The sequence below is a fragment of the Mustela lutreola genome, chromosome 7, assembly GCF_030435805.1.
Source record: "Mustela lutreola isolate mMusLut2 chromosome 7, mMusLut2.pri, whole genome shotgun sequence".
NCBI lineage: Eukaryota > Metazoa > Chordata > Mammalia > Carnivora > Mustelidae > Mustela > Mustela lutreola.
The window spans coordinates 152107697-152130004 of record NC_081296.1 but is presented as its reverse complement, the minus strand read 5'-3'; the positions used below and the strand labels follow the sequence as shown (position 1 = coordinate 152130004).

At 63.9% G+C, this 22308-nt stretch overlaps 1 protein-coding gene across 1 annotated transcript in view; it reads left to right on the top strand.

Moving 5' to 3' along the window:
• Window positions 1-21372, top strand: part of AHNAK2 (AHNAK nucleoprotein 2) — a 34728-nt gene extending 13356 nt beyond the window's left edge. Inside the window, exons 5-11 of the mRNA XM_059183450.1 lie at window positions 3207-3265; window positions 3361-3459; window positions 4051-4158; window positions 4621-4771; window positions 5053-5237; window positions 5397-8111; window positions 8637-21372. Of these exons, the coding sequence (XP_059039433.1) occupies window positions 3207-3265; window positions 3361-3459; window positions 4051-4158; window positions 4621-4771; window positions 5053-5237; window positions 5397-8111; window positions 8637-20642 (15323 nt within the window). The 3' untranslated portion in view covers window positions 20643-21372. The remainder of the gene's footprint in view (window positions 1-3206; window positions 3266-3360; window positions 3460-4050; window positions 4159-4620; window positions 4772-5052; window positions 5238-5396; window positions 8112-8636) is intronic.
• Window positions 21373-22308: the final 936 nt, after the last annotated feature.

The window sequence follows — 22308 nt, the reverse complement described above, 5'->3', positions numbered from 1 at the left end:
AGTGTGGGGTTACTCTGGACTTTCTGTTCTGTTTCATCGATCTTTTATATTTATATCATACTGTCTTGATTCCACGGGGGATCAGAGAAAATACCTAGCATGATTTCAATTGTTTTAAACTTACTGAAACATTTTATTTATTTTATTTTTTAAAAAGACAATTTATTTCTGAGAGAAAGAGAGAGAGTGAATGACAGGGCCAGAGGGAGAGAGAGAGCTCAAGCAGACTCCTTGCTGAGCGTGGAGCTGAGATCATGACCTGAGTGGAAACTAAAAGTTGGATGCTCAACCAACTGTGCCCCCAGGTGACCCACCTTTTTTTCTAAACTTACCGAGACAAATAGTCTATTTTAGTGAATGTCTTGTGCATGTGGGAGGAATGTGGATGCTGCTGTCAGCAGGTGGACGGGTCTCCAATTGCCAGTTTGGTCTCCCTGATTCACGGGTGGTTCACCTTTCTTACCTGTCCTAGTTTGTACCCAAGGGAGTGTTGGGCTCTCCTGCTACCACACGGATTTAGGGGTCCTGTCAGTGTGGCCATCTTTTCTGTTTGTAACCTCTGTTATTAGGTGTATACAGACATAAATATATTGCATTTTTTTATTAATTATTCCCTTTTTAAATAGGGTTATTTATTTGAGAGAGAGTGCACAGTGGGGAGGGGCACAGGCAGAGGGACAGAGTCTCAGACTCTGTAAACATGTGGATCCCGACACAGAGCTCGATCTCAGGACCCCGAGAGCATGACCTGAGCTGAAACCAAGAGTCTGACGCTTAGCTGACTGAGCCACCTATGTCCCCCAATCCCTTTTATCATTACAAAATGTTAGGATGGTTAGTGCGTGATGTATACTTTTCTTTCCTTTCACTTGACCTATCTATATCTTTACATTTATAGTCCATTTCCTGTGAAGAACGTAAAAATAGGTTTTACCTCTTTAAATCATTTCTGACAATCTCTCTCTTTTGATTGGAATTTTAAGTCCCTATATAGTTGATGTGATTGTCAACAGGATTGGTCGAAATCCCACCATATTGCTGACGGCTTTCGATTTTATCCTCGGTCCTCTCTCCCTCTTTGCTTACCGTGTTTTAGGATTCATGAAATTCATTGACACATATATAACTGTTCAGGAATATACATTTTACATGTAGATACACACGTACTGTGTGTGCTTACAGATAATGTGTGTTTAGGCTCCATCCCATGCCCACTGTTGGCTTATCAGCTCTGCGTCTTCTTCAGTGGCTCCTTTATGGTTAATATTGGGGACTCTGCACCTATGGCGGTATACTGCCTCGCACGTAAGGTAAGAACTTTACAACTTTATGGCAACTTCTATCCCCTCAACCCCATCCTCCAAATTATAGTCTTCGTAGCTTTACTTCTACACGTGGTAAATTTTATATTTTGTTACTTTTGTTTTGTGCAATTAATTCCATTTTTCTTTCACAGCATAATAGAGGGATACTTTATTGACCGTAAAACCCACCCATCGGGAATGTACAGTGCAGTCATTCTTAGTAACTTCATGAAGTTGTGTGACCATCTGCACGATGCACTTCGGGGACATTCCCATCACTGCAGATTCCCCTGGGCCTGTGTATGGTCCACGCCTGCGCCCGGCTGTAACCCTAGTGACATTTACTTCTGGTAAAATACAAAAACTCGACCCGACATACGTGCTATCCTCCCCCCCTCTTGCTGCGGTCATCACGTTCGGAACGCATCTATATGTGTGGTCATCCCGACGAGGGGGCCCTGGGATGACTGCCTTCCCTGGGGAGCAGAAGGACTGGCCTGTGCACTGAACCCTGCCCACTGCTCGTTTGGGCAGTTAAGTCTGTTGCAACGGTCATATGGCTCATTTTTGTCAGCACGGCCACTCCTTGGCCACAGTTCACGTGGCCTGCGAAGCCTAAACTATCCACTCTCTGGCCGTCTACAGGAAAACTTTGCCCACCCTTGCCTCCTACAATCTTGTGACTTTTAAAGCAGTGAAGACATGGACGGAGGAAAAACGTCTTTATAGTGTCTGATGCTCGCCCACGCGTGCGGCATTTAGCACATTCTCTGGGTCCTCCCTGCGGACTCGAGTTAGCGTCCAGCAACCTCACCTTTTCTTCAATGCTGCTGGTGTGGCAGGCGCCCCAGCGGTGGATTCTCCCCGTCTTTACTCATTTGTGTGTCCCTCCATTTGCCTTTCCCTGTGCGGGATGGTGTGCTAGACCCGGACATCTAGCTTCCCCGTGTTTTCCCTTCAGCACTGTGAGGGCGTCCTCCGGGTCCCGTGGCCCCTGGGGCACCAGGGGCTGATTGGGCCGTCCTGCCCTTCCCGTGCGACTCATGTTTCCCTTGTTGCTTTGAAAAATCTCCCCTCTCGCCTCCGTTCGGACTGTGACGGGTCGGGTCCGGACCCCGCTGCCATGGCTTCCAGCCGCCCTCCTCCTCTCTCCCTCCCTGCCCCCACCCGTGCCCCTTTCTCTCCCGGAGACCCAGGCCGCGGGAGTGCTGATGGGCTGACTGTGTTCCCACACAGCTCTCAGGCACTGCCACTTCCTTGAATCTTTTTTCCTCTTTTCTCAAAATGGGTTAATTTCTATTAATTTACAAGTTTTGCGATGCTTTCTCCAGGCGTGTCAGTTCTGCTCCTGAGTCTCTGTAGTACATTTCCAACTCCAGAATTTCCATGTAGCCCTTTTGCAATTTCTGTTTTTTATGACAATGCCCTTCGCTGAGCCACAGCATTTTCTATCTCGAGTTGTTGAAGTCGGCGCCCGGTCCCTCCTCCCTGGGTGTTTGGAGACTCGCCTTGGGTGGCCCTCTTCCCAGGAACAGATCGGATGCTTTCGTTGCTCCGCATGTCTTGTAAGCTCCGGCTGGATGCTGGACATTGTGGGGGAGATGTCGCAGCGTCTCTGGATTCTGGCCCCTCGGGGCAGTGAGTGTTGTTTCTCCGTGTTTGCTTAGTGACTCTCTTGGACTGGATCTGTGAAGGCTGCCTGGCCTGAGCTGCCCTCATGCGGGCTCACTGCCACCCAGCCTGTGTCACAACCTGCCCAGCCCCGCATGTGCTCTCGATGCAGAATGGGGTGATGCGTGCACCAACACCGCGCAGCGACGGACACGCCTGGCCCCGCCCCCAGGTCCGCCATCTAATCTGCCTGCCTGCACGGCCCCCCTGACTCAGCCTCTCTCTTTACAGTGTCCGGCCGGCAGCTGCAGCCGGAGGAGCAGGAGGCCGAAACAGAAGACGACCCCTCGGTAAGTGAGGCCCCTGGAGGACGCCCACCTACCTCACACAGCCCCTGCTCAGACCCCAGAGGGCTGAGGGCTGCCTGCTTTCTCTCTGCTGCCAGGTGACTGAAGGGCCCGTGGACGAGATCATTCGGCCACGGCCACAGGGGTCCTCCCCTGTGTATGAATACGCGGCTGAGGGTACCAGCTTTGGACTCCCGGTAAGCCTGCAGGACAGAGACCCACAGGCCGAGGGGGTGTACCGGTGTGGGGCCACGGATGGCCATGTCTCCTTCATCACCCTGTGTGGACAACTCCCTTCCATTTGTGCAGCCACACAGCCCTGCCCTGCTGCCCGCTGGGCCACAGTGATGCCCATTCCACCATCCTCTCTGACTGTCCTGTGCCCAGAACACCTCCCTTCAGTGGGCCAGGACGTGGCTGAAACTGTGCACGTGTGTGCGCATGTGGGAAAGAGAGGCTTTGCTCTGGATGTGTGCGTATGTGGGCTGTCCCTGGAGAGGGCCTGGGGAGGGGTGGGAGCAGGGCTGTTTCCTAAAAGATTTGTTCTTGCTGTGTCTCCTTACCCTGCACACAAAACCCCAGTCCTGTGGGGTCTGCCCTGGAGGTGGGGGCTCGGCCCGGTCAGGCAGCACCAGGACAAAGAGTTACCCCCACCCCCGCCCTGTCCCCCAAGCCATGAAGTCAGCTCCCCTGGCAAACAGCACTGCTCTGGGGCCCCCTGGTCTCCTGAGTCCCTCCCGTGCCCGGGGCATGGACAGGTGCATGACCTCTGGCCTCTGTGGCTGCAGGAGGACACACCAAGGCGGCGGGCTTCCTCAGGCTCTGGGGGACTGAGGTCCTGGTGGAAGCGAGATTCAGGGGACTCACGGACATTCTCCAGAATGAGTCAACCACAGGTGAGTGTGGCAGGGCCTGAGGGTCAGAAAGATGGTCTCTCTGCACGGGCCTCAGCTTGGGGGAGGCAGGGCTGGGGTGGAGCCAGGAAAGAGGCCAGTGATGGGCCTGTGGGGAGGCGGGAGCGCCAGAGGATGGACAGGCTTTGGCCACCCTGCAAGCAGGAGGCCCTTGGCTTTGCTCCCTGCTCGCGCCAGGCCTAGACAGCAGCTCCTGCGAGCTGGCAGCTGGGGGTGCAGAGAAGAGGAGGCCACTCCCGCCAGAGGTGGCTTGCAGCTGGCTCCCTCCGAGGCCTGGACACGACAGCCCTGGCCCTGCCTGGGGGCCCTAAGCTTGTCCCACGTCACCTAGAGGGTGCACAGGACTCTGGGGTCCCTGTGTTCAGGGAGGGTGGGTCCCCAGCTCTGAGGCCCATGGTGGCATAGGCAGAAGTGCACCACGGCCCTGATGTGCTTGTGCTCCGGTCTGTGCAGGAGGCGACGGAGGTGACGCTGATGACCGAGGCGGAAGCAGGAGCCAGCGGCTACAGCGTCACAGGGGGCGGGCACCAGGGCATTTTTGTGAAGCAGGTGCTGAAGGACTCGCCAGCGGCCAAGCTCTTCAGCCTGAGAGAAGGTGCCTCGAATGCCCCTCCCTGGGCCCCCCATGGTCTCCCTGAGGACGGAGGGACTTGGAGGAAAGCGGGCCGAGCTGCTCAGGACGGCCCTGCTGAGACGGCTGGGCCACCTCCGGATGGTGCTGCCGCCTGTGCGCGGCGGGGTGGCCTCCTGCCCCCATGGGGCTCTGTGGAGGGGGTGTGGGGCTCCTGCTCTGGGGTCTGCCTCCCCTGGCCCGGTGGACGCGTCTCTCGGGGTCGTGGCGAGACCGGGGACCAACCCGAGGCTCTGTCTGTCCAGGGGACCAGCTGCTCAGTGCCACCGTGTTCTTCGACAACATTAAGTATGAAGATGCTCTCAAAATCCTGCAGTACTCAGAGCCCTACAGGGTTCAGTTCCAAGTCAGACGGAAACGTCCCGCCCCAGATGACGAGGACGTGGCTGCTGGGGGCACTCAGCCTGGCCCAAAGGACAGGGAGAAGCAGGTGAGGCCCTGCAGCCCGGGAGGCCGGGCCCCACTGAGCTCCGCACCTGCCGGGCCGAGGCCGAGGTGGGGGCCCCACACCTCCCTCTTCTCTCCCCTAAGCCCCGGGACTCAGCGGTCTGGTCTGAGCACCCGCAAGTTCCCACGCCTTGTCTTTCAGGACAAAGATGTGGCTGACGGCTCCACAGAGACCCCCCCTCAGACCCTGGAAGGAAGCGGAGACCAGGAGAGACTGCTCGCCAAGCCCAGGGAGGGCAGAGGCAGGCGAGCCCAGAAGGAGAGGCTGTCCTGGCCCAAGTTCCAATCCATAACAAGCAAGCGCAGGCCGGGACCGCGGAGGTCCCACAGCTCCTCCGAGGCCGACGGGCGCGGGAACGCCCCGAACGTATCCCCCACCAGCACAGACACGGAAGCCCCACGCCCAGCGGAGGAGCGGGAGCCGAAGGCAGGACCGGACAGTCCACGCAGGAAGAGGTTCCTGACTCTGAGATTCAGGATGGGCTCGGGGAAGGGCCCGACTCTGGAGGGGCGGCCCAGCGGAGGGGGCCCGGGGGGAGCGCTCCAGATCGGGGGCGTAGAGGAGGCCGGGGCCACGGAGGACAGACAACAGGCCGCCGAGGCCACTGTGCTCAGCAGGAGAGAGGACTGGAAGGCAGAGGGACCGGAGGGGACACCTGCTCTGACGGCAGCGCTGCCCATAGAGCCTGGTGCCCCCGCCCTGGGAGCCCTGCGGGGAGGGGCCAGCATGGTGTCCGGGGGCCGAAAAGAAACAAAAGAGGCAAAGGAGCGGGAGGCCGCGGTGGCCGAGAGGAGGCCTGGGGCGAGCTCACCGGCACACGGGCTGGACGGCCGGAGACAGGGGGCCCGGGGCCCAGAAGTGGGGATGGCTGGGTCCGCTGGGCCGGGCGAAGGAGACGCACGGGGCCTCCACGCAGATATCCACATCCAAATCCCCAACTTACAAACACCCAGGTTTACAGTTTCCAAAGAAAAAAAACACGACCCAGAAGGAGGCCTAGCGCCGGGGCCGGAAGACAGGCGGAGAAGGACCCCGGGAATCCCGGAACAGGGAGCTGAGCCGGCAGCTCCCAGGAAGCCCTCCGGGCACCAGCCACAAGGCGAAGTAGGAAGAGCAGAGGGAGCGGAGGCAGGTCACAGGATCGGACACGTGAAGGATGGGGACAATGACAAAGGAAGGAGGGACAGCAGGAGGACGGTGCTCAAGTTCAACGTGAGCTCCTTCGCCTGGTCGCCCAGAAAGGAAGTGAGAGCCGCCTCGGAACCCCCGTCGGAGGAGCTGGACCAGGAGAAAGGAGGCACCTTAAGAGAGTGGACCCTGCAGACAGAGGAAAAAGACACACTGAGAGATAAACAAGAAGAAAAAATACCCACCGAGGAGGGACAGCCATCTGCAAGAGAGACACAAAGACAGAAGAAAGGGGAGGTGACCCCGGGAGACAAGGAGGTGGCCGCCCGAGACAGCAAGTTCAAGATGCCCAAGTTCAAGATGCCGTCCTTCGGCGCGTCGGCGCCGAGCAAGTCCCTGGAGGCCTCCGTGGACGCGTCCCTGCCCAAGGTGCAGGCTGAGGTGTCCGTGCCCTCCGTACAGGCCGACGTCAAGGCCGGTGAGGTGACCGTTGAGCTGCCATCCGCCGACCTGGAGGTCAAGACTGCCTCGTTGGGCCTGAAGCTCCCTGAGGGCCACGTGCCCGAGGGGGAGCTCCAGGAACACTCGGCCGGAGCCGGACTCAAAGGGCACCTGCCCAAGGTGCAGATGCCCAGCATCAATATGCCCAAGGTGGACTTCAAGGCCCCGCAGGTGGACATCAAGGCGCCGAAGATGGACCTGAAGGCCACCAAAGGGGAGGTGAGCGTCCCCGAAGTGGAGGTGTCCCTGCCCAGCGTGGAGGTGGACACCCAGGCGCCCGGCGCCAGGCTGGACGCTGACCTGTCCCTGGGAGACAAGGAGGTGGCCGCCCGAGACAGCAAGTTCAAGATGCCCAAGTTCAAGATGCCGTCCTTCGGCGTGTCGGCGCCGAGCAAGGATTTGGGAACCTCCATGGACGTGACCGTGCCCAAGGTCGGAGGCGAGGCCACACTGCCGTCCCTGGGAGTGGAGGCGCGAGCCCCAGAGGGTGCCGTCCAGCTGCCCGCTGCTGACATCCAGCTCCCTGGCGGAGAGCTGGAGGTGTCCGGCCCCGAGGCAGAGGTGGCTGTGTCCGGGCTGAAGGGCAAAGCAGAAGGGGTCAAGATCAAGGGCCAGCTGCCCACAGTGCAGATGCCCAGCCTCAAGATGCCCAAGGTGGACATGAAGGCCCCGCAGGTGGACGTCAAGGCCCCGCAGGTGGACATCAAGGGGCCGAAGCTGGACCTAAAGGACGCCAAAGGGGAGGTGAGCGCCCCCGATGTGGAGGTGTCCCTGCCCAGCGTGGAGGTGGACGCCCAGGCGCCCGGCGCCAGGCTGGACGCTGACCTGTCCCTGGGAGACAAGGAGGTGGCCGCCCGAGACAGCAAGTTCAAGATGCCCAAGTTCAAGATGCCGTCCTTCGGCGCGTCGGCGCCGAGCAAGTCCTTGGAGGCCTCCGTGGACGCGTCCCTGCCCAAGGTGCAGGCTGAGGTGTCCGTGCCCTCCGTACAGGCCGACGTCAAGGCCGGTGAGGTAAACGTTGAGCTGCCATCCGCCGACCTGGAGGTCAAGACTGCCTCGTTGGGCCTGAAGCTCCCTGAGGGCCACGTGCCCGAGGGGGAGCTCCAGGAACCCTCGGCCGGAGCCGGACTCAAAGGGCACCTGCCCAAGGTGCAGATGCCCAGCATCAAAATGCCCAAGGTGGACTTCAAGGCCCCGCAGGTGGACATCAAGGGGCCGAAGCTGGACCTGAAGGCCACCAAAGGGGAGGTGAGCGTCCCCGAAGAGGAGGTGTCCCTGCCCAGCGTGGAGGTGGACTCCCAGGCGCCCGGCGCCAGGCTGGACGCTGACCTGTCCCTGGGAGACAAGGAGGTGGCCGCCCGAGACAGCAAGTTCAAGATGCCCAAGTTCAAGATGCCGTCCTTCGGCGTGTCGGCGCCGAGCAAGGATTTGGGAACCTCCGTGGACGTGACCGTGCCCAAGGTCGGAGGCGAGGCCACACTGCCGTCCCTGGGAGGGGAGGCGCGAGCCCCAGAGGGTGCCGTCCAGCTGCCCGCTGCTGACATCCAGCTCCCTGGCGGAGAGCTGGAGGTGTCCGGCCCCGAGGCAGAGGTGGCTGTGTCCGGGCTGAAGGGCAAAGCAGAAGGGGTCAAGATCAAGGGCCAGCTGCCCACAGTGCAGATGCCCAGCCTCAAGATGCCCAAGGTGGACATCAAGGCCCCGCAGGTGGACGTCAAGGCGCCGCAGGTGGACATCAAGGGGCCGAAACTGGACCTGAAGGCCGCCAAAGGGGAGGTGAGCGCCCCCGATGTGGAGGTGTCCCTCCCCAGCGTGGAGGTGGACGCCCAGGCGCCCGGCGCCAGGCTGGACGCTGACCTTTCCCTGGGAGACAAGGAGGTGGCCGCCCGAGACAGCAAGTTCAAGATGCCCAAGTTCAAGATGCCGTCCTTCGGCGCGTCGGCGCCGAGCAAGTCCTTGGAGGCCTCCGTGGACGCGTCCCTGCCCAAGGTGCAGGCTGAGGTGTCCGTGCCCTCCGTACAGGCCGACGTCAAGGCCGGTGAGGTGACCGTTGAGCTGCCATCCGCCGACCTGGAGGTCAAGACTGCCTCATTGGGCCTGAAGCTCCCTGAGGGCCACGTGCCCGAGGGGGAGCTCCAGGAACCCTCGGCCGGAGCCGGACTCAAAGGGCACCTGCCCAAGGTGCAGATGCCCAGCATCAAAATGCCCAAGGTGGACTTCAAGGCCCCGCAGGTGGACATCAAGGGGCCGAAGCTGAACCTAAAGGACGCCAAAGGGGAGGTGAGCGCCCCCGATGTGGAGGTGTCCCTGCCCAGCGTGGAGGTGGACGCCCAGGCGCCCGGCGCCAGGCTGGACGCTGACCTGTCCCTGGGAGACAAGGAGGTGGCTGCCCGAGACAGCAAGTTCAAGATGCCCAAGTTCAAGATGCCGTCCTTCGGCACGTCAGCGCCGAGCAAGTCCTTGGAGGCCTCCGTGGACGCGTCCCTGCCCAAGGTGCAGGCTGAGGTGTCCGTGCCCTCCGTACAGGCCGACGTCAAGGCCGGTGAGGTGACCGTTGAGCTGCCATCCGCCGACCTGGAGGTCAAGACTGCCTCGTTGGGCCTGAAGCTCCCTGAGGGCCACGTGCCCGAGGGGGAGCTCCAGGAACACTCGGCCGGAGCCGGACTGAAAGGGCACCTGCCCAAGGTGCAGATGCCCAGCATCAAAATGCCCAAGGTGTACTTCAAGGCCCCGCAGGTGGACATCAAGGCGCCGAAGCTGGACCTGAAGGCCGCCAAAGGGGAGGTGAGCGCCGCCGATGTGGAGGTGTCCCTGCCCAGCGTGGAGGTGGACAACCAGGCGCCCGGCGCCAGGCTGGACGCTGACCTGTCCCTGGGAGACAAGGAGGTGGCAGCCCGAGACAGCAAGTTCAAGATGCCCAAGTTCAAGATGCCGTCCTTCGGCGTGTCGGCGCCGAGCAAGGATTTGGGAACCTCCGTGGATGTGACCGTGCCCAAGGTCGGAGGCGAGGCCACACTGCCGTCCCTGGGAGGGGAGGCGCGAGCCCCAGAGGGTGCCGTCCAGCTGCCCGCTGCTGACATCCAGCTCCCTGGCGGAGAGCTGGAGGTGTCCGGCCCCGAGGCAGAGGTGGCTGTGTCCGGGCTGAAGGGCAAAGCAGAAGGGGTCAAGATCAAGGGCCAGCTGCCCACAGTGCAGATGCCCAGCCTCAAGATGCCCAAGGTGGACATCAAGGCCCCGCTGGTGGACGTCAAGGCCCCGCAGGTGGACATCAAGGAGCCGAAACTGGACCTGAAGGCCGCCAAAGGGGAGGTGAGCGCCCCCGATGTGAAGGTGTCCCTGCCCAGCGTGGAGGTGGACGCCCAGGCGCCCGGCGCCAGGCTGGACGCTGACCTGTCCCTGGGAGACAAGGAGGTGGCCGCCCGAGACAGCAAGTTCAAGATGCCCAAGTTCAAGATGCCGTCCTTCGGCGCGTCGGCGCCGAGCAAGTCCTTGGAGGCCTCCGTGGACGCGTCCCTGCCCAAGGTGCAGGCTGAGGTGTCCGTGCCCTCCGTACAGGCCGACGTCAAGGCCGGTGAGGTGACCGTTGAGCTGCAATCCGCCGACCTGGAGGTCAAGACTGCCTCGCTGGGCCTGAAGCTCCCTGAGGGCCACGTGCCCGAGGGGGAGCTCCAGGAACCCTCGGCCGGAGCCGGACTCAAAGGGCACCTGCCCAAGGTGCAGATGCCCAGCATCAAAATGCCCAAGGTGGACTTCAAGGCCCCGCAGGTGGACATCAAGGGGCCGAAGCTCGACCTGAAGGCCGCCAAAGGGGAGGTGAGCGCCCCCGATGTGGAGGTGTCCCTGCCCAGCGTGGAGGTGGACGCCCAGGCGCCCGGCGCCAGGCTGGACGCTGACCTGTCCCTGGGAGACAAGGACGTGGCCGCCCGAGACAGCAAGTTCAAGATGCCCAAGTTCAAGATGCCGTCCTTCGGCGTGTCGGCGCCGAGCAAGGATTTGGGAACCTCCGTGGACGTGACCGTGCCCAAGGTCGGAGGCGAGGCCACACTGCCGTCCCTGGGAGGGGAGGCGCGAGCCCCAGAGGGTGCCGTCCAGCTGCCCGCTGCTGACATCCAGCTCCCTGGCGGAGAGCTGGAGGTGTCCGGCCCCGAGGCAGAGGTGGCTGTGTCCGGGCTGAAGGGCAAAGCAGAAGGGGTCAAGATCAAGGGCCAGCTGCCCACAGTGCAGATGCCCAGCCTCAAGATGCCCAAGGTGGACATCAAGGCCCCGCAGGTGGACGTCAAGGCCCCGCAGGTGGACATCAAGGGGCCGAAACTGGACCTGAAGGCCGCCAAAGGGGAGGTGAGCGCCCCCGATGTGAAGGTGTCCCTGCCCAGCGTGGAGGTGGACGCCCAGGCGCCCGGCGCCAGGCTGGACGCTGACCTGTCCCTGGGAGACAAGGAGGTGGCCGCCCGAGACAGCAAGTTCAAGATGCCCAAGTTCAAGATGCCGTCCTTCGGCGCGTCGGCGCCGAGCAAGTCCTTGGAGGCCTCCGTGGACGCGTCCCTTCCCAAGGTGCAGGCTGAGGTGTCCGTGCCCTCCGTACAGGCCGACGTCAAGGCCGGTGAGGTGACCGTTGAGCTGCCATCCGCCGACCTGGAGGTCAAGACTGCCTCGTTGGGCCTGAAGCTCCCTGAGGGACACGTGCCCGAGGGGGAGCTCCAGGAACCCTCGGCCGGAGCCGGACTCAAAGGGCACCTGCCCAAGGTGCAGATGCCCAGCATCAAAATGCCCAAGGTGGACTTCAAGGCCCCGCAGGTGGACATCAAGGGGCCGAAGCTGGACCTGAAGGCCGCCAAAGGGGAGGTGAGCGCCCCCGATGTGGAGGTGTCCCTGCCCAGCGTGGAGGTGGACGCCCAGGCGCCCGGCGCCAGGCTGGACGCTGACCTGTCCCTGGGAGACAAGGAGGTGGCCGCCCGAGACAGCAAGTTCAAGATGCCCAAGTTCAAGATGCCGTCCTTCGGCGTGTCGGCGCCGAGCAAGGATTTGGGAACCTCCTTGGATGTGACCGTGCCCAAGGTCGGAGGCGAGGCCACACTGCCGTCCCTGGGAGGGGAGGCGCGAGCCCCAGAGGGTGCCGTCCAGCTGCCCGCTGCTGACATCCAGCTCCCTGGCGGAGAGCTGGAGGTGTCCGGCCCCGAGGCAGAGGTGGCTGTGTCCGGGCTGAAGGGCAAAGCAGAAGGGGTCAAGATCAAGGGCCAGCTGCCCACAGTGCAGATGCCCAGCCTCAAGATGCCCAAGGTGGACATCAAGGCCCCGCAGGTGGACGTCAAGGAGCCGCAGGTGGACATCAAGGGGCCGAAACTGGACCTGAAGGCCGCCAAAGGGGAGGTGAGCGCCCCCGATGTGAAGGTGTCCCTGCCCAGCGTGGAGGTGGACGCCCAGGCGCCCGGCGCCAGGCTGGACGCTGACCTGTCCCTGGGAGACAAGGAGGTGGCCGCCCGAGACAGCAAGTTCAAGATGCCCAAGTTCAAGATGCCGTCCTTCGGCGCGTCGGCGCCGAGCAAGTCCTTGGAGGCCTCCGTGGACGCGTCCCTGCCCAAGGTGCAGGCTGAGGTGTCCGTGCCCTCCGTACAGGCCGACGTCAAGGCCGGTGAGGTGACCGTTGAGCTGCCATCCGCCGACCTGGAGGTCAAGACTGCCTCGTTGGGCCTGAAGCTCCCTGAGGGCCACGTGCCCGAGGGGGAGCTCCAGGAACCCTCGGCCGGAGCCGGACTCAAAGGGCACCTGCCCAAGGTGCAGATGCCCAGCATCAAAGTGCCCAAGGTGGACTTCAAGGCCCCGCAGGTGGACATCAAGGGGCCGAAGCTGGACCTGAAGGCCGCCAAAGGGGAGGTGAGCGCCCCCGATGTGGAGGTGTCCCTGCCCAGCGTGGAGGTGGACGCCCAGGCGCCCGGCGCCAGGCTGGACGCTGACCTGTCCCTGGGAGACAAGGAGGTGGCCGCCCGAGACAGCAAGTTCAAGATGCCCAAGTTCAAGATGCCGTCCTTCGGCATGTCGGCGCCGAGCAAGGATTTGGGAACCTCCGTGGACGTGACCGTGCCCAAGTTCGGAGGCGAGGCCACACTGCCGTCCCTGGGAGGGGAGGCGCGAGCCCCAGAGGGTGCCGTCCAGCTGCCCGCTGCTGACATCCAGCTCCCTGGCGGAGAGCTGGAGGTGTCCGGCCCCGAGGCAGAGGTGGCTGTGTCCGGGCTGAAGGGCAAAGCAGATGGGGTCAAGATCAAGGGCCAGCTGCCCACAGTGCAGATGCCCAGCCTCAAGATGCCCAAGGTGGACATCAAGGCCCCGCAGGTGGACGTCAAGGAGCCGCAGGTGGACATCAAGGGGCCGAAACTGGACCTGAAGGCCGCCAAAGGGGAGGTGAGCGCCCCCGATGTGAAGGTGTCCCTGCCCAGCGTGGAGGTGGACGCCCAGGCGCCCGGCGCCAGGCTGGACGCTGACCTGTCCCTGGGAGACAAGGAGGTGGCCGCCCGAGACAGCAAGTTCAAGATGCCCAAGTTCAAGATGCCGTCCTTCGGCGCGTCGGCCCCGAGCAAGTCCCTGGAGGCCTCCGTGGACGCGTCCCTGCCCAAGGTGCAGGCTGAGGTGTCCGTGCCCTCCGTACAGGCCGACGTCAAGGCCGGTGAGGTGACCGTTGAGCTGCCATCCGCCGACCTGGAGGTCAAGACTGCCTCGCTGGGCCTGAAGCTCCCTGAGGGCCACGTGCCCGAGCGGGAGCTTCAGGAACCCTCGGCCGAAGCCGGACTCAAAGGGCACCTGCCAAAGGTGCAGATGCCCAGCATCAAAATGCCCAAGGTGGACTTCAAGGCCCCGCAGGTGGACATCAAGGGGCCGAAGCTTGACCTAAAGGACGCCAAAGGGGAGGTGAGCGCCCCCGATGTGGAGGTGTCCCTGCCCAGCGTGGAGGTGGACGCCCAGGCGCCCGGCGCCAGGCTGGACGCTGACCTGTCCCTGGGAGACAAGGAGGTGGCCGCCCGAGACAGCAAGTTCAAGATGCCCAAGTTCAAGATGCCGTCCTTCGGCGCGTCGGCGCCGAGCAATTCCTTGGAGGCCTCCGTGGACACGTCCATGCCCAAGGTGCAGGCTGAGGTGTCCGTGCCCTCCGTACAGGCCGACGTCAAGGCCGGTGAGGTGACCGTTGAGCTGCCATCCGCCGACCTGGAGGTCAAGACTGCCTCGCTGGGCCTGAAGCTCCCTGAGGGCCACGTGCCCGAGGGGGAGCTCCAGGAACCCTCGGCCGGAGCCGGACTCAAAGGGCACCTGCCCAAGGTGCAGATGCCCAGCATCAAAATGCCCAAGGTGGACTTCAAGGCCCCGCAGGTGGACATCAAGGGGCCGAAGCTGGACCTGAAGGCCGCCAAAGGGGAGGTGAGCGCCCCCGATGTGGAGGTGTCCCTGCCCAGCGTGGAGGTGGACGCCCAGGCGCCCGGCGCCAGGCTGGACGCTGACCTGTCCCTGGGAGACAAGGAGGTGGCCGCCCGAGACAGCAAGTTCAAGATGCCCAAGTTCAAGATGCCGTCCTTCGGCATGTCGGCGCCGAGCAAGGATTTGGGAACCTCCGTGGACGTGACCGTGCCCAAGTTCGGAGGCGAGGCCACACTGCCGTCCCTGGGAGGGGAGGCGCGAGCCCCAGAGGGTGCCGTCCAGCTGCCCGCTGCTGACATCCAGCTCCCTGGCGGAGAGCTGGAGGTGTCCGGCCCCGAGGCAGAGGTGGCTGTGTCCGGGCTGAAGGGCAAAGCAGAAGGGGTCAAGATCAAGGGCCAGCTGCCCACAGTGCAGATGCCCAGCCTCAAGATGCCCAAGGTGGACATCAAGGCCCCGCAGGTGGACGTCAAGGCGCCGCAGGTGGACATCAAGGGGCCGAAACTGGACCTGAAGGCCGCCAAAGGGGAGGTGAGCGCCCCCGATGTGAAGGTGTCCCTGCCCAGCGTGGAGGTGGACGCCCAGGCGCCCGGCGCCAGGCTGGACGCTGACCTGTCCCTGGGAGACAAGGAGGTGGCCGCCCGAGACAGCAAGTTCAAGATGCCCAAGTTCAAGATGCCGTCCTTCGGCGCGTCGGCGCCGAGCAAGTCCTTGGAGGCCTCCGTGGACACGTCCCTGCCCAAGGTGCAGGCTGAGGTGTCCGTGCCCTCCGTACAGGCCGACGTCAAGGCCGGTGAGGTGACCGTTGAGCTGCCATCCGCCGACCTGGAGGTCAAGACTGCCTCGTTGGGCCTGAAGCTCCCTGAGGGCCACGTGCCCGAGGGGGAGCTCCAGGAACCCTCGGCCGGAGCCGGACTCAAAGGGCACCTGCCCAAGGTGCAGATGCCCAGCATCAAAATGCCCAAGGTGGACTTCAAGGCCCCGCAGGTGGACATCAAGGGGCCGAAGCTGGACCTGAAGGCCGCCAAAGGGGAGGTGAGCGCCCCCGATGTGGAGGTGTCCCTGCCCAGCGTGGAGGTGGACGCCCAGGCGCCCGGCGCCAGGCTGGACGCTGACCTGTCCCTGGGAGACAAGGACGTGGCCGCCCGAGACAGCAAGTTCAAGATGCCCAAGTTCAAGATGCCGTCCTTCGGCGTGTCGGCGCCGAGCAAGGATTTGGGAACCTCCGTGGACGTGACCGTGCCCAAGGTCGGAGGCGAGGCCACACTGCCGTCCCTGGGAGGGGAGGCGCGAGCCCCAGAGGGTGCCGTCCAGCTGCCCGCTGCTGACATCCAGCTCCCTGGCGGAGAGCTGGAGGTGTCCGGCCCCGAGGCAGAGGTGGCTGTGTCCGGGCTGAAGGGCAAAGCAGAAGGGGTCAAGATCAAGGGCCAGCTGCCCACAGTGCAGATGCCCAGCCTCAAGATGCCCAAGGTGGACATCAAGGCCCCGCAGGTGGACGTCAAGGCCCCGCAGGTGGACATCAAGGGGCCGAAACTGGACCTGAAGGCCGCCAAAGGGGAGGTGAGCGCCCCCGATGTGAAGGTGTCCCTGCCCAGCGTGGAGGTGGACGCCCAGGCGCCCGGCGCCAGGCTGGACGCTGACCTGTCCCTGGGAGACAAGGAGGAGGCCGCCCGAGACAGCAAGTTCAAGATGCCCAAGTTCAAGATGCCGTCCTTCGGCGCGTCGGCGCCGAGCAAGTCCTTGGAGGCCTCCGTGGACGCGTCCCTGCCCAAGGTGCAGGCTGAGGTGTCCGTGCCCTCCGTACAGGCCGACGTCAAGGCCGGTGAGGTGACCGTTGAGCTGCCATCCGCCGACTTGGAGGTCAAGACTGCCTCGTTGGGCCTGAAGCTCCCTGAGCGCCACGTGCCCGAGGGGGAGCTCCAGGAACCCTCGGCCGGAGCCGGACTCAAAGGGCACCTGCCCAAGGTGCAGATGCCCAGCATCAAAATGCCCAAGGTGGACTTCAAGGCCCCGCAGGTGGACATCAAGGGGCCGAAGCTGGACCTGAAGGCCGCCAAAGGGGAGGTGAGCACCCCCGATGTGGAGGTGTCCCTGCCCAGCGTGGAGGTGGACGCCCAGGCGCCCGGCGCCAGGCTGGACGCTGACCTGTCCCTGGGAGACAAGGAGGTGGCCGCCCGAGACAGCAAGTTCAAGATGCCCAAGTTCAAGATGCCGTCCTTCGGCGTGTCGGCGCCGAGCAAGGATTTGGGAACCTCCGTGGACGTGACCGTGCCCAAGGTCGGAGGCGAGGCCACACTGCCGTCCCTGGGAGGGGAGGCGCGAGCCCCAGAGGGTGCCGTCCAGCTCCCCGCTGTTGACATCCAGCTCCCTGGGGGAGAGCTGGAGGTGTCCGTCCCCGAGGCAGAGGTGGCTGTGTCCGGGCTGAAGGGCAAAGCAGAAGAGGTCAAGATCAAGGGCCAGCTGCCCACAGTGCAGATGCCCAGCCTCAAGATGCCCATGGTGGACATCAAGGCCCCGCAGGTCGACGTCAGGGCCCCGCCGGTGGACATCAAGGGGCCGAAACTGGACCTGAAGACCGCCAAAGGGGAGGTGAGCGCCCCCGATGTGGAGGTGTCCCTCCCCAGCGTGGAGGTGGACGCCCAGGCGCCCGGCGCCAGGCTGGACGCTGACCTTTCCCTGGGAGACAAGGAGGTGGCCGCCCGAGACAGCAAGTTCAAGATGCCCAAGATCAAGATTCCCTTCTTCACTGCATCGTTGCGGAGGAAGTCCTCGGAAGCCGCTGTGGACAGGTCCCTGCCTATACTCAGGGCTGAACCGTCCCCGCTCCTCCTAGAGGACGAGCCAAGTTTTGTGTCCTGTGCTCTCCACGTGCACACTGTGGATACTGGCCATCCTGCTGGAGAAATGGAGCTGTTCCTCCCGGAAGCGGAGTTCGCTGCGTCCACCACGTCTCTAAAAGCCGAAGCAGTGACCACCATGGGCCCACCTCTTCAGACGAGAATGCACTCCGTCATGATTCCTGTTGTGGACGTCAAGGCCCCGCAGGTGGACATCAAGTCCCCGCAGCTGGACATCAAGGGCTCCAAAGAGGTCATGAGTGCCCCTGAGAGTGACGTATCTGTGTCTGGTTTGGACGTGGATGCCCAGGTCTACGGCTTACAGTTGGCCGAAGGTATTATCTCTGGAGATGGGAAAGATTTTTCCGCAGGGAAGACATTCAAGATTTCTAAAATCAGCATTTCCCCCTCCGTCCCCTCCCCCAGCAAGCCTTCCGGGGGACGTGAAGATACCGGTCTCTCCTCCTCCTCCGGCCTCAGACTTCCAGTGGTCTCTTGCAGTGATCAGCATCTCCATTCAGATGGTGATGTGCTTTTGTCAGTTGGAAAAGGTGGAGAAAGAAGCAAAAGCAAAAAATCCTATTTTAAATTGCCCAAAGTCTTCTCTCCTCCAGGGAAAACATCTAAAGGCTTTGCAGCGTCTGCAGAGGAACACGAAGTCACTTCAACTGTGAGTGTCTCTGCCCAGGGGCCGCCTGTGGCTTCCGTGGAGGCTTCCCTGCCGATGTCCATGCTGGGTCGGCTCAGGGGTCCCCCTGTGGAACCCTCCAGCCTCGGCCCCTATGAGGACGTCACTCTTACAAAATTCCAGGTGACTGTCCCCAGAGGCCCTGTGCCCCCTGAGCTGCCTTGTGAAGCCCCGTCTGGGTCCCAGATCGATCCTCAGCTTCCGAGCCCAGCAGGGGCGGGCGACCCCAGCTCCACTGAACACGTTCTACTGTCCCATCCTGACGGGTCCCCGGGGCCCATGGACACTGTACTTCCTGACTCTTACGGCCGGGTGACTTTTCCTAAATTTCATCGACCCAAATTCTGCCTGTCGCTCTCAACCTCAGGGTCCGGAGTGGCGGCGCCCGGAGACCACGAGTGCGCGTCCCCTACGTCTGCCCAGCTCGCTGCGCAGAGGCTGGACTCCTCCACGGAGGAAGCCGTGGCCCGCCCAGTGCCAGGCCCCCCGGGGCCACATGTGGGGATCTCTGTGTCTGAGGGGGCAGAGGGACGCACAGGCACGGCAGGGACGGCAGCTCCAGGCAGACGTGCCGCACGCAAGGGGCAAGGCAGTCCGGGGAGCGCACCGAGGCTCCGGCTTCCCTCGCTCAGCTGGTCCCCGAGGAAGGGGGCAGAGACCAAAGCAGACCCTGGCCACAGCCCGAGGGATGCCGGCGCCCTGGCCGGCCGGCCGGGGGGTCGCGTTCCAGCTGCAGAGGCTGCTTCAGACGTGACCCTCGGGAAGGAGGGAGAGGCGGGAGCGGTCAGCGCGGCTGCCCTTGCCCTGCTGAAGGTTGCGCCTCCCGGAATGAAGGCTTCCCCAGGAGGGCCTGGCCTGCCTCAGGGAGGCCCGGGTCTGGCCCGCAGTGAGGGTGGTGTTGGGGGTGTTGGCGCAGCCATGGGCCTGCCTGAAGGGGCCGCTGTGAGCCTCCGCCTCTCGGAGACCCCCATTCCCAGCTTGGACTTTGTCCAGCCTGACCTCAGCGCCGGCGAAGCTGCGGCACAGGGGGGCCTGGCCGCAGGCCCCCTCCCTCTTTCCAAACATGGCCTGTCTCCCCGAGACAGCGCCCGAGGCCTTGGGCTTGGGACCGGCTCAGCAAGCCTGCTGTGTGGGGAGGGGACGGCCCCCTTGGCAGAGGAGCCCCTCCCGCCGTCCCTGATGGTGGGGCGCTCAGAGCAGGGAGCAGCGCCGGGGGGCCCCAGGGAGAGCTGGTTTAGGATGCCCTCACTCAGCCTGCCCAGCCTCCGACGCGCCCCCAAGGAGTGGGCGGAGTCTGCAGGTGCGCCAGGGGAGGGCGAGGCAGTGGTCCCTGCACCTGCCACAGAGGTGGGCACGGCTAAGTCCCCGCAGCCCCGGGAGCCTGGTGCGGACGGGACAGCCGCGGGCAGCCCGGCTTCTTCCTACGCAGATGTCCTGCGGGGGAACCTTGACCCTCGCATGCCCGCAGGGCCGTCTGCTCCCGAGGTCAGGGTCCGGCCGGGCGCAGGCTCCCTGCCCCTCCAGCTGCACGGACCACCTCCAGCAGAAGCAGGAGAGGCCCCTCTTCCTGCACCAGGGGGTCTGGGCCTGGTCGGGGGGCCCGAGGGGGACGAGGGGCCGCCTTCCCAGCCCGAGGGCCCTCTCAGACTGCAGGCTTGCAGCACGCACTTGCCCTCGCAGGTTTCCGTGGTCAGTGTGGGTCGGGTCTGGGAAGACTCCGTGCTGCGCGTCCAGATCCCCAAGTTAAAGGTCCCGAGGTTCAGCTTCCCGGCCCCCAGCTCGGAGGCCGTTGTTTTCGTGCCCAGTGTGAGAGAGCTGTCCTGCCCGCAGAGAGCTCCCGACGCGGCTCTGCTCACATGCAGTGCTGGAGGGCGGGGCACCCGCACCCCGGAGGCCCCCCCGGCCCTCAGCCCCCCCTCAGAAAGTGCCCCCGTTCGTAAGGTCAGGGTGCACATCCAGGGCGTGGAGGCAGCCAGCCGCCAGGTAGCCGTGCACAGCATGGTGACCACTGTGTGCACTGAGCTCTCGGGGCCCGAGATCTCTCCTACCCAGATCGTGCGGGAGTCAGAGGTCCCCGTGTCAGAGACCCAAACGCTTTCTTACGGGTTTTCCTTGCTAAAGGGGAGGGTCCCAGAGCCCCCGACACGGGCACGGGTGCACGTGGCGCCTGCAGACCGTGGGCCAGCGGGACACCGAGAGGCTCAGGAACTGGTGGTCCCAGGACCAGACCCCACTTCTGGAGACCTCCAGCCTGACACAGGGGAGCCTTTCGAAATCATCTGTCCCAGCGTAGACGAGCCGGGACCAGCAGCGGGCCCGTCCAACTTGCGCTCCGGCCGCGGGCGCACAGACAGCTGCTCCGACGACGAGCCAGCAGAGATACTCGAGCTCCTGCCGGAAGAGGACCAGGAGACAGAGGAGGCCGGGGCCCGGGCAGCAGACGACCAGGCTCCCAAAGCAAGACCGGAAGGCAAAAGGTCCTCTGGTCTGTTCAGGTTTTGGCTCCCGAGCATCGGCTTTTCCTCCTCGGTCTCCGAGACCAGTGCCGATTCCCCAGCCGGTGCCCAGAGACCGGCTCCTGTGCAGACCCAGCCCGAGGCGCGGCCACCTCCCTCGCAGGAGAAGGGGGGCTGGTTCCGATTTCCCAAGCTGGGCTTCTCCTCCTCCCCTACCAAGAAAAGCAAAAGTGCAGAAGAGGAGGCCAGCCCAGCCGAGGAAAACCTCCAGGACGAGGCAGGCACCTTCTACGATGCGCGAGAAAGCCTCTCCCCGGAAGAGCCAGGAGCCGGGGAGCCGGCAGAGGCGGTGGGCGCTGGCGCGGCTCCAGTTCCACGGTGACCTCCGCGGCAAGAACCGAGCGGGTCCTGCTGGAGCGGGACGCAGCCGCCATCCGGCAGTCCGCACCCGGGCCCGCCACGGCTTGAGGACTGGGAAGGGGAGACTGTTCCACGCGGGACAGACACCCACACCGAGCCCCAGAACCCCCTCCCACCCGACCGCGCGGGCACCCACCGCTCTCCTAGCGCTGAGGCGCACAACACACGGCCGGCCCCGACGCGCGGCCGAGCTGCAGAAGCGGGGAGGCAGCCCGACGGCCCAGGCGCCAGGCGCCGTCCAGGGTGGGGGTGCTGCGCCGGCGGCTGGGGTGAGGCCTCCCTGAGCCGCGCCTCCAGGGAGCCACAGGCAGTGCCCAGCGGGTCCCAGCCGCGATCTCGGGGAAGGGGGTGGTTAACCACCGTGGGTGTAGATGTAGTGTTTGCCGTGGCCCCTGTCTTCTCCTGCTGCTTCGGGCAACGTGGTTTCCCTCGACTCCAGGCAGTCGGGTGCGTTCCAGGAGCCCCCTGCCTGCTTCGCTGTAAGGAGCTCGTGTGTGGGACATCCTCCCCCGGGCAAGCCTGGGTGCTTGGTGTAGATGCGGCACACGCGGCTGGACGTGGCGGCCGAGGGGGGAGCCGGTGGAGGTCTGCAGTGTCCCGCCCGCACAGCCCCCACTGTACACGCTGCAGCCAGGACGCCATTGGAACCCCCCCACCCCCGCAAAGGACAATAAAGAGCAAGACCCACCCCAGCTCCGGCTGATAGGTCTTTTGTTCCGGCCGTACTCTGCCCACACGCCCCAGAGCTAACCTCTCCCGGCCCTAGAGGGGTTGTGGGTCTTCCAGCTGTCCTGGGTCGATTGGGTCCTTCCCCAGCCCAGCAGCCAGAAGGAGGAACAGGCCGGAAGCTCAGAGCGAGGCTGGCCGTCAGGGCGACACGGCACCCACAAAGGCAGCGCAGGGACAGCTGGGCCGACACCCCTGGCTGTGATGGGGGCCCCGCTCGGGGGCTGCTCTCCCTCTGCCCAAGTAGCTCCCAGGTACCCAGTCTCCTCGTCTTGAGTGCCCCGCAGGCCCCTCCCGGGCACGGAGCTCACAGCGTCCCCAGTGTAGCCTGCCCCGCCCCCGCCTGGCCCCGGGGGACTCCTGATGACCTGCTCCTTCCCCCTTTCAGACTGTGGCTGAGCCCCCACCTGGTGCTGCCCCAGCAGGCAGAGCAGAGGGCTCCCCTCCTAGCGTGTGCACGCCGTGCCCTCCCCGTGGCTGGTGGGAAGGCCACCCACCCTGAGGACAGGCCATCCTCTGGAGAACGGGCAGTCCGTGAACTCGAAAGGGGACCAAGTCAGCGGGGCGTTTGTCCCGAAGTCAGGAGAGACCAGCACCCCCAGGCAGACGCCCCCGGCCTATCCCGTGTGTCAGGCCCTCCTCCTGGGAACCCCGACGTGGGGGTCAGCTGGGCACCGTGGGCTTCTGGCCTCAGGTGAGGTTGCGGTCAGGGCCGGAGACATGGGGGCCTCGGGGCTGGAGGCAGGAAGTGTGGAGGGTCCTCCCACGCGGCCTCCATGCTGCGGGCGGCCTTGCCACAGGCCAGCAGCTGACGACAACGCGCGTTTGTCACCTCCCAGTTCCTGTGCGTCGGGAGTCGGAGCCCCGATTAGCTGGGTCCTCAGCCCAGGGTCCTGCAGGCT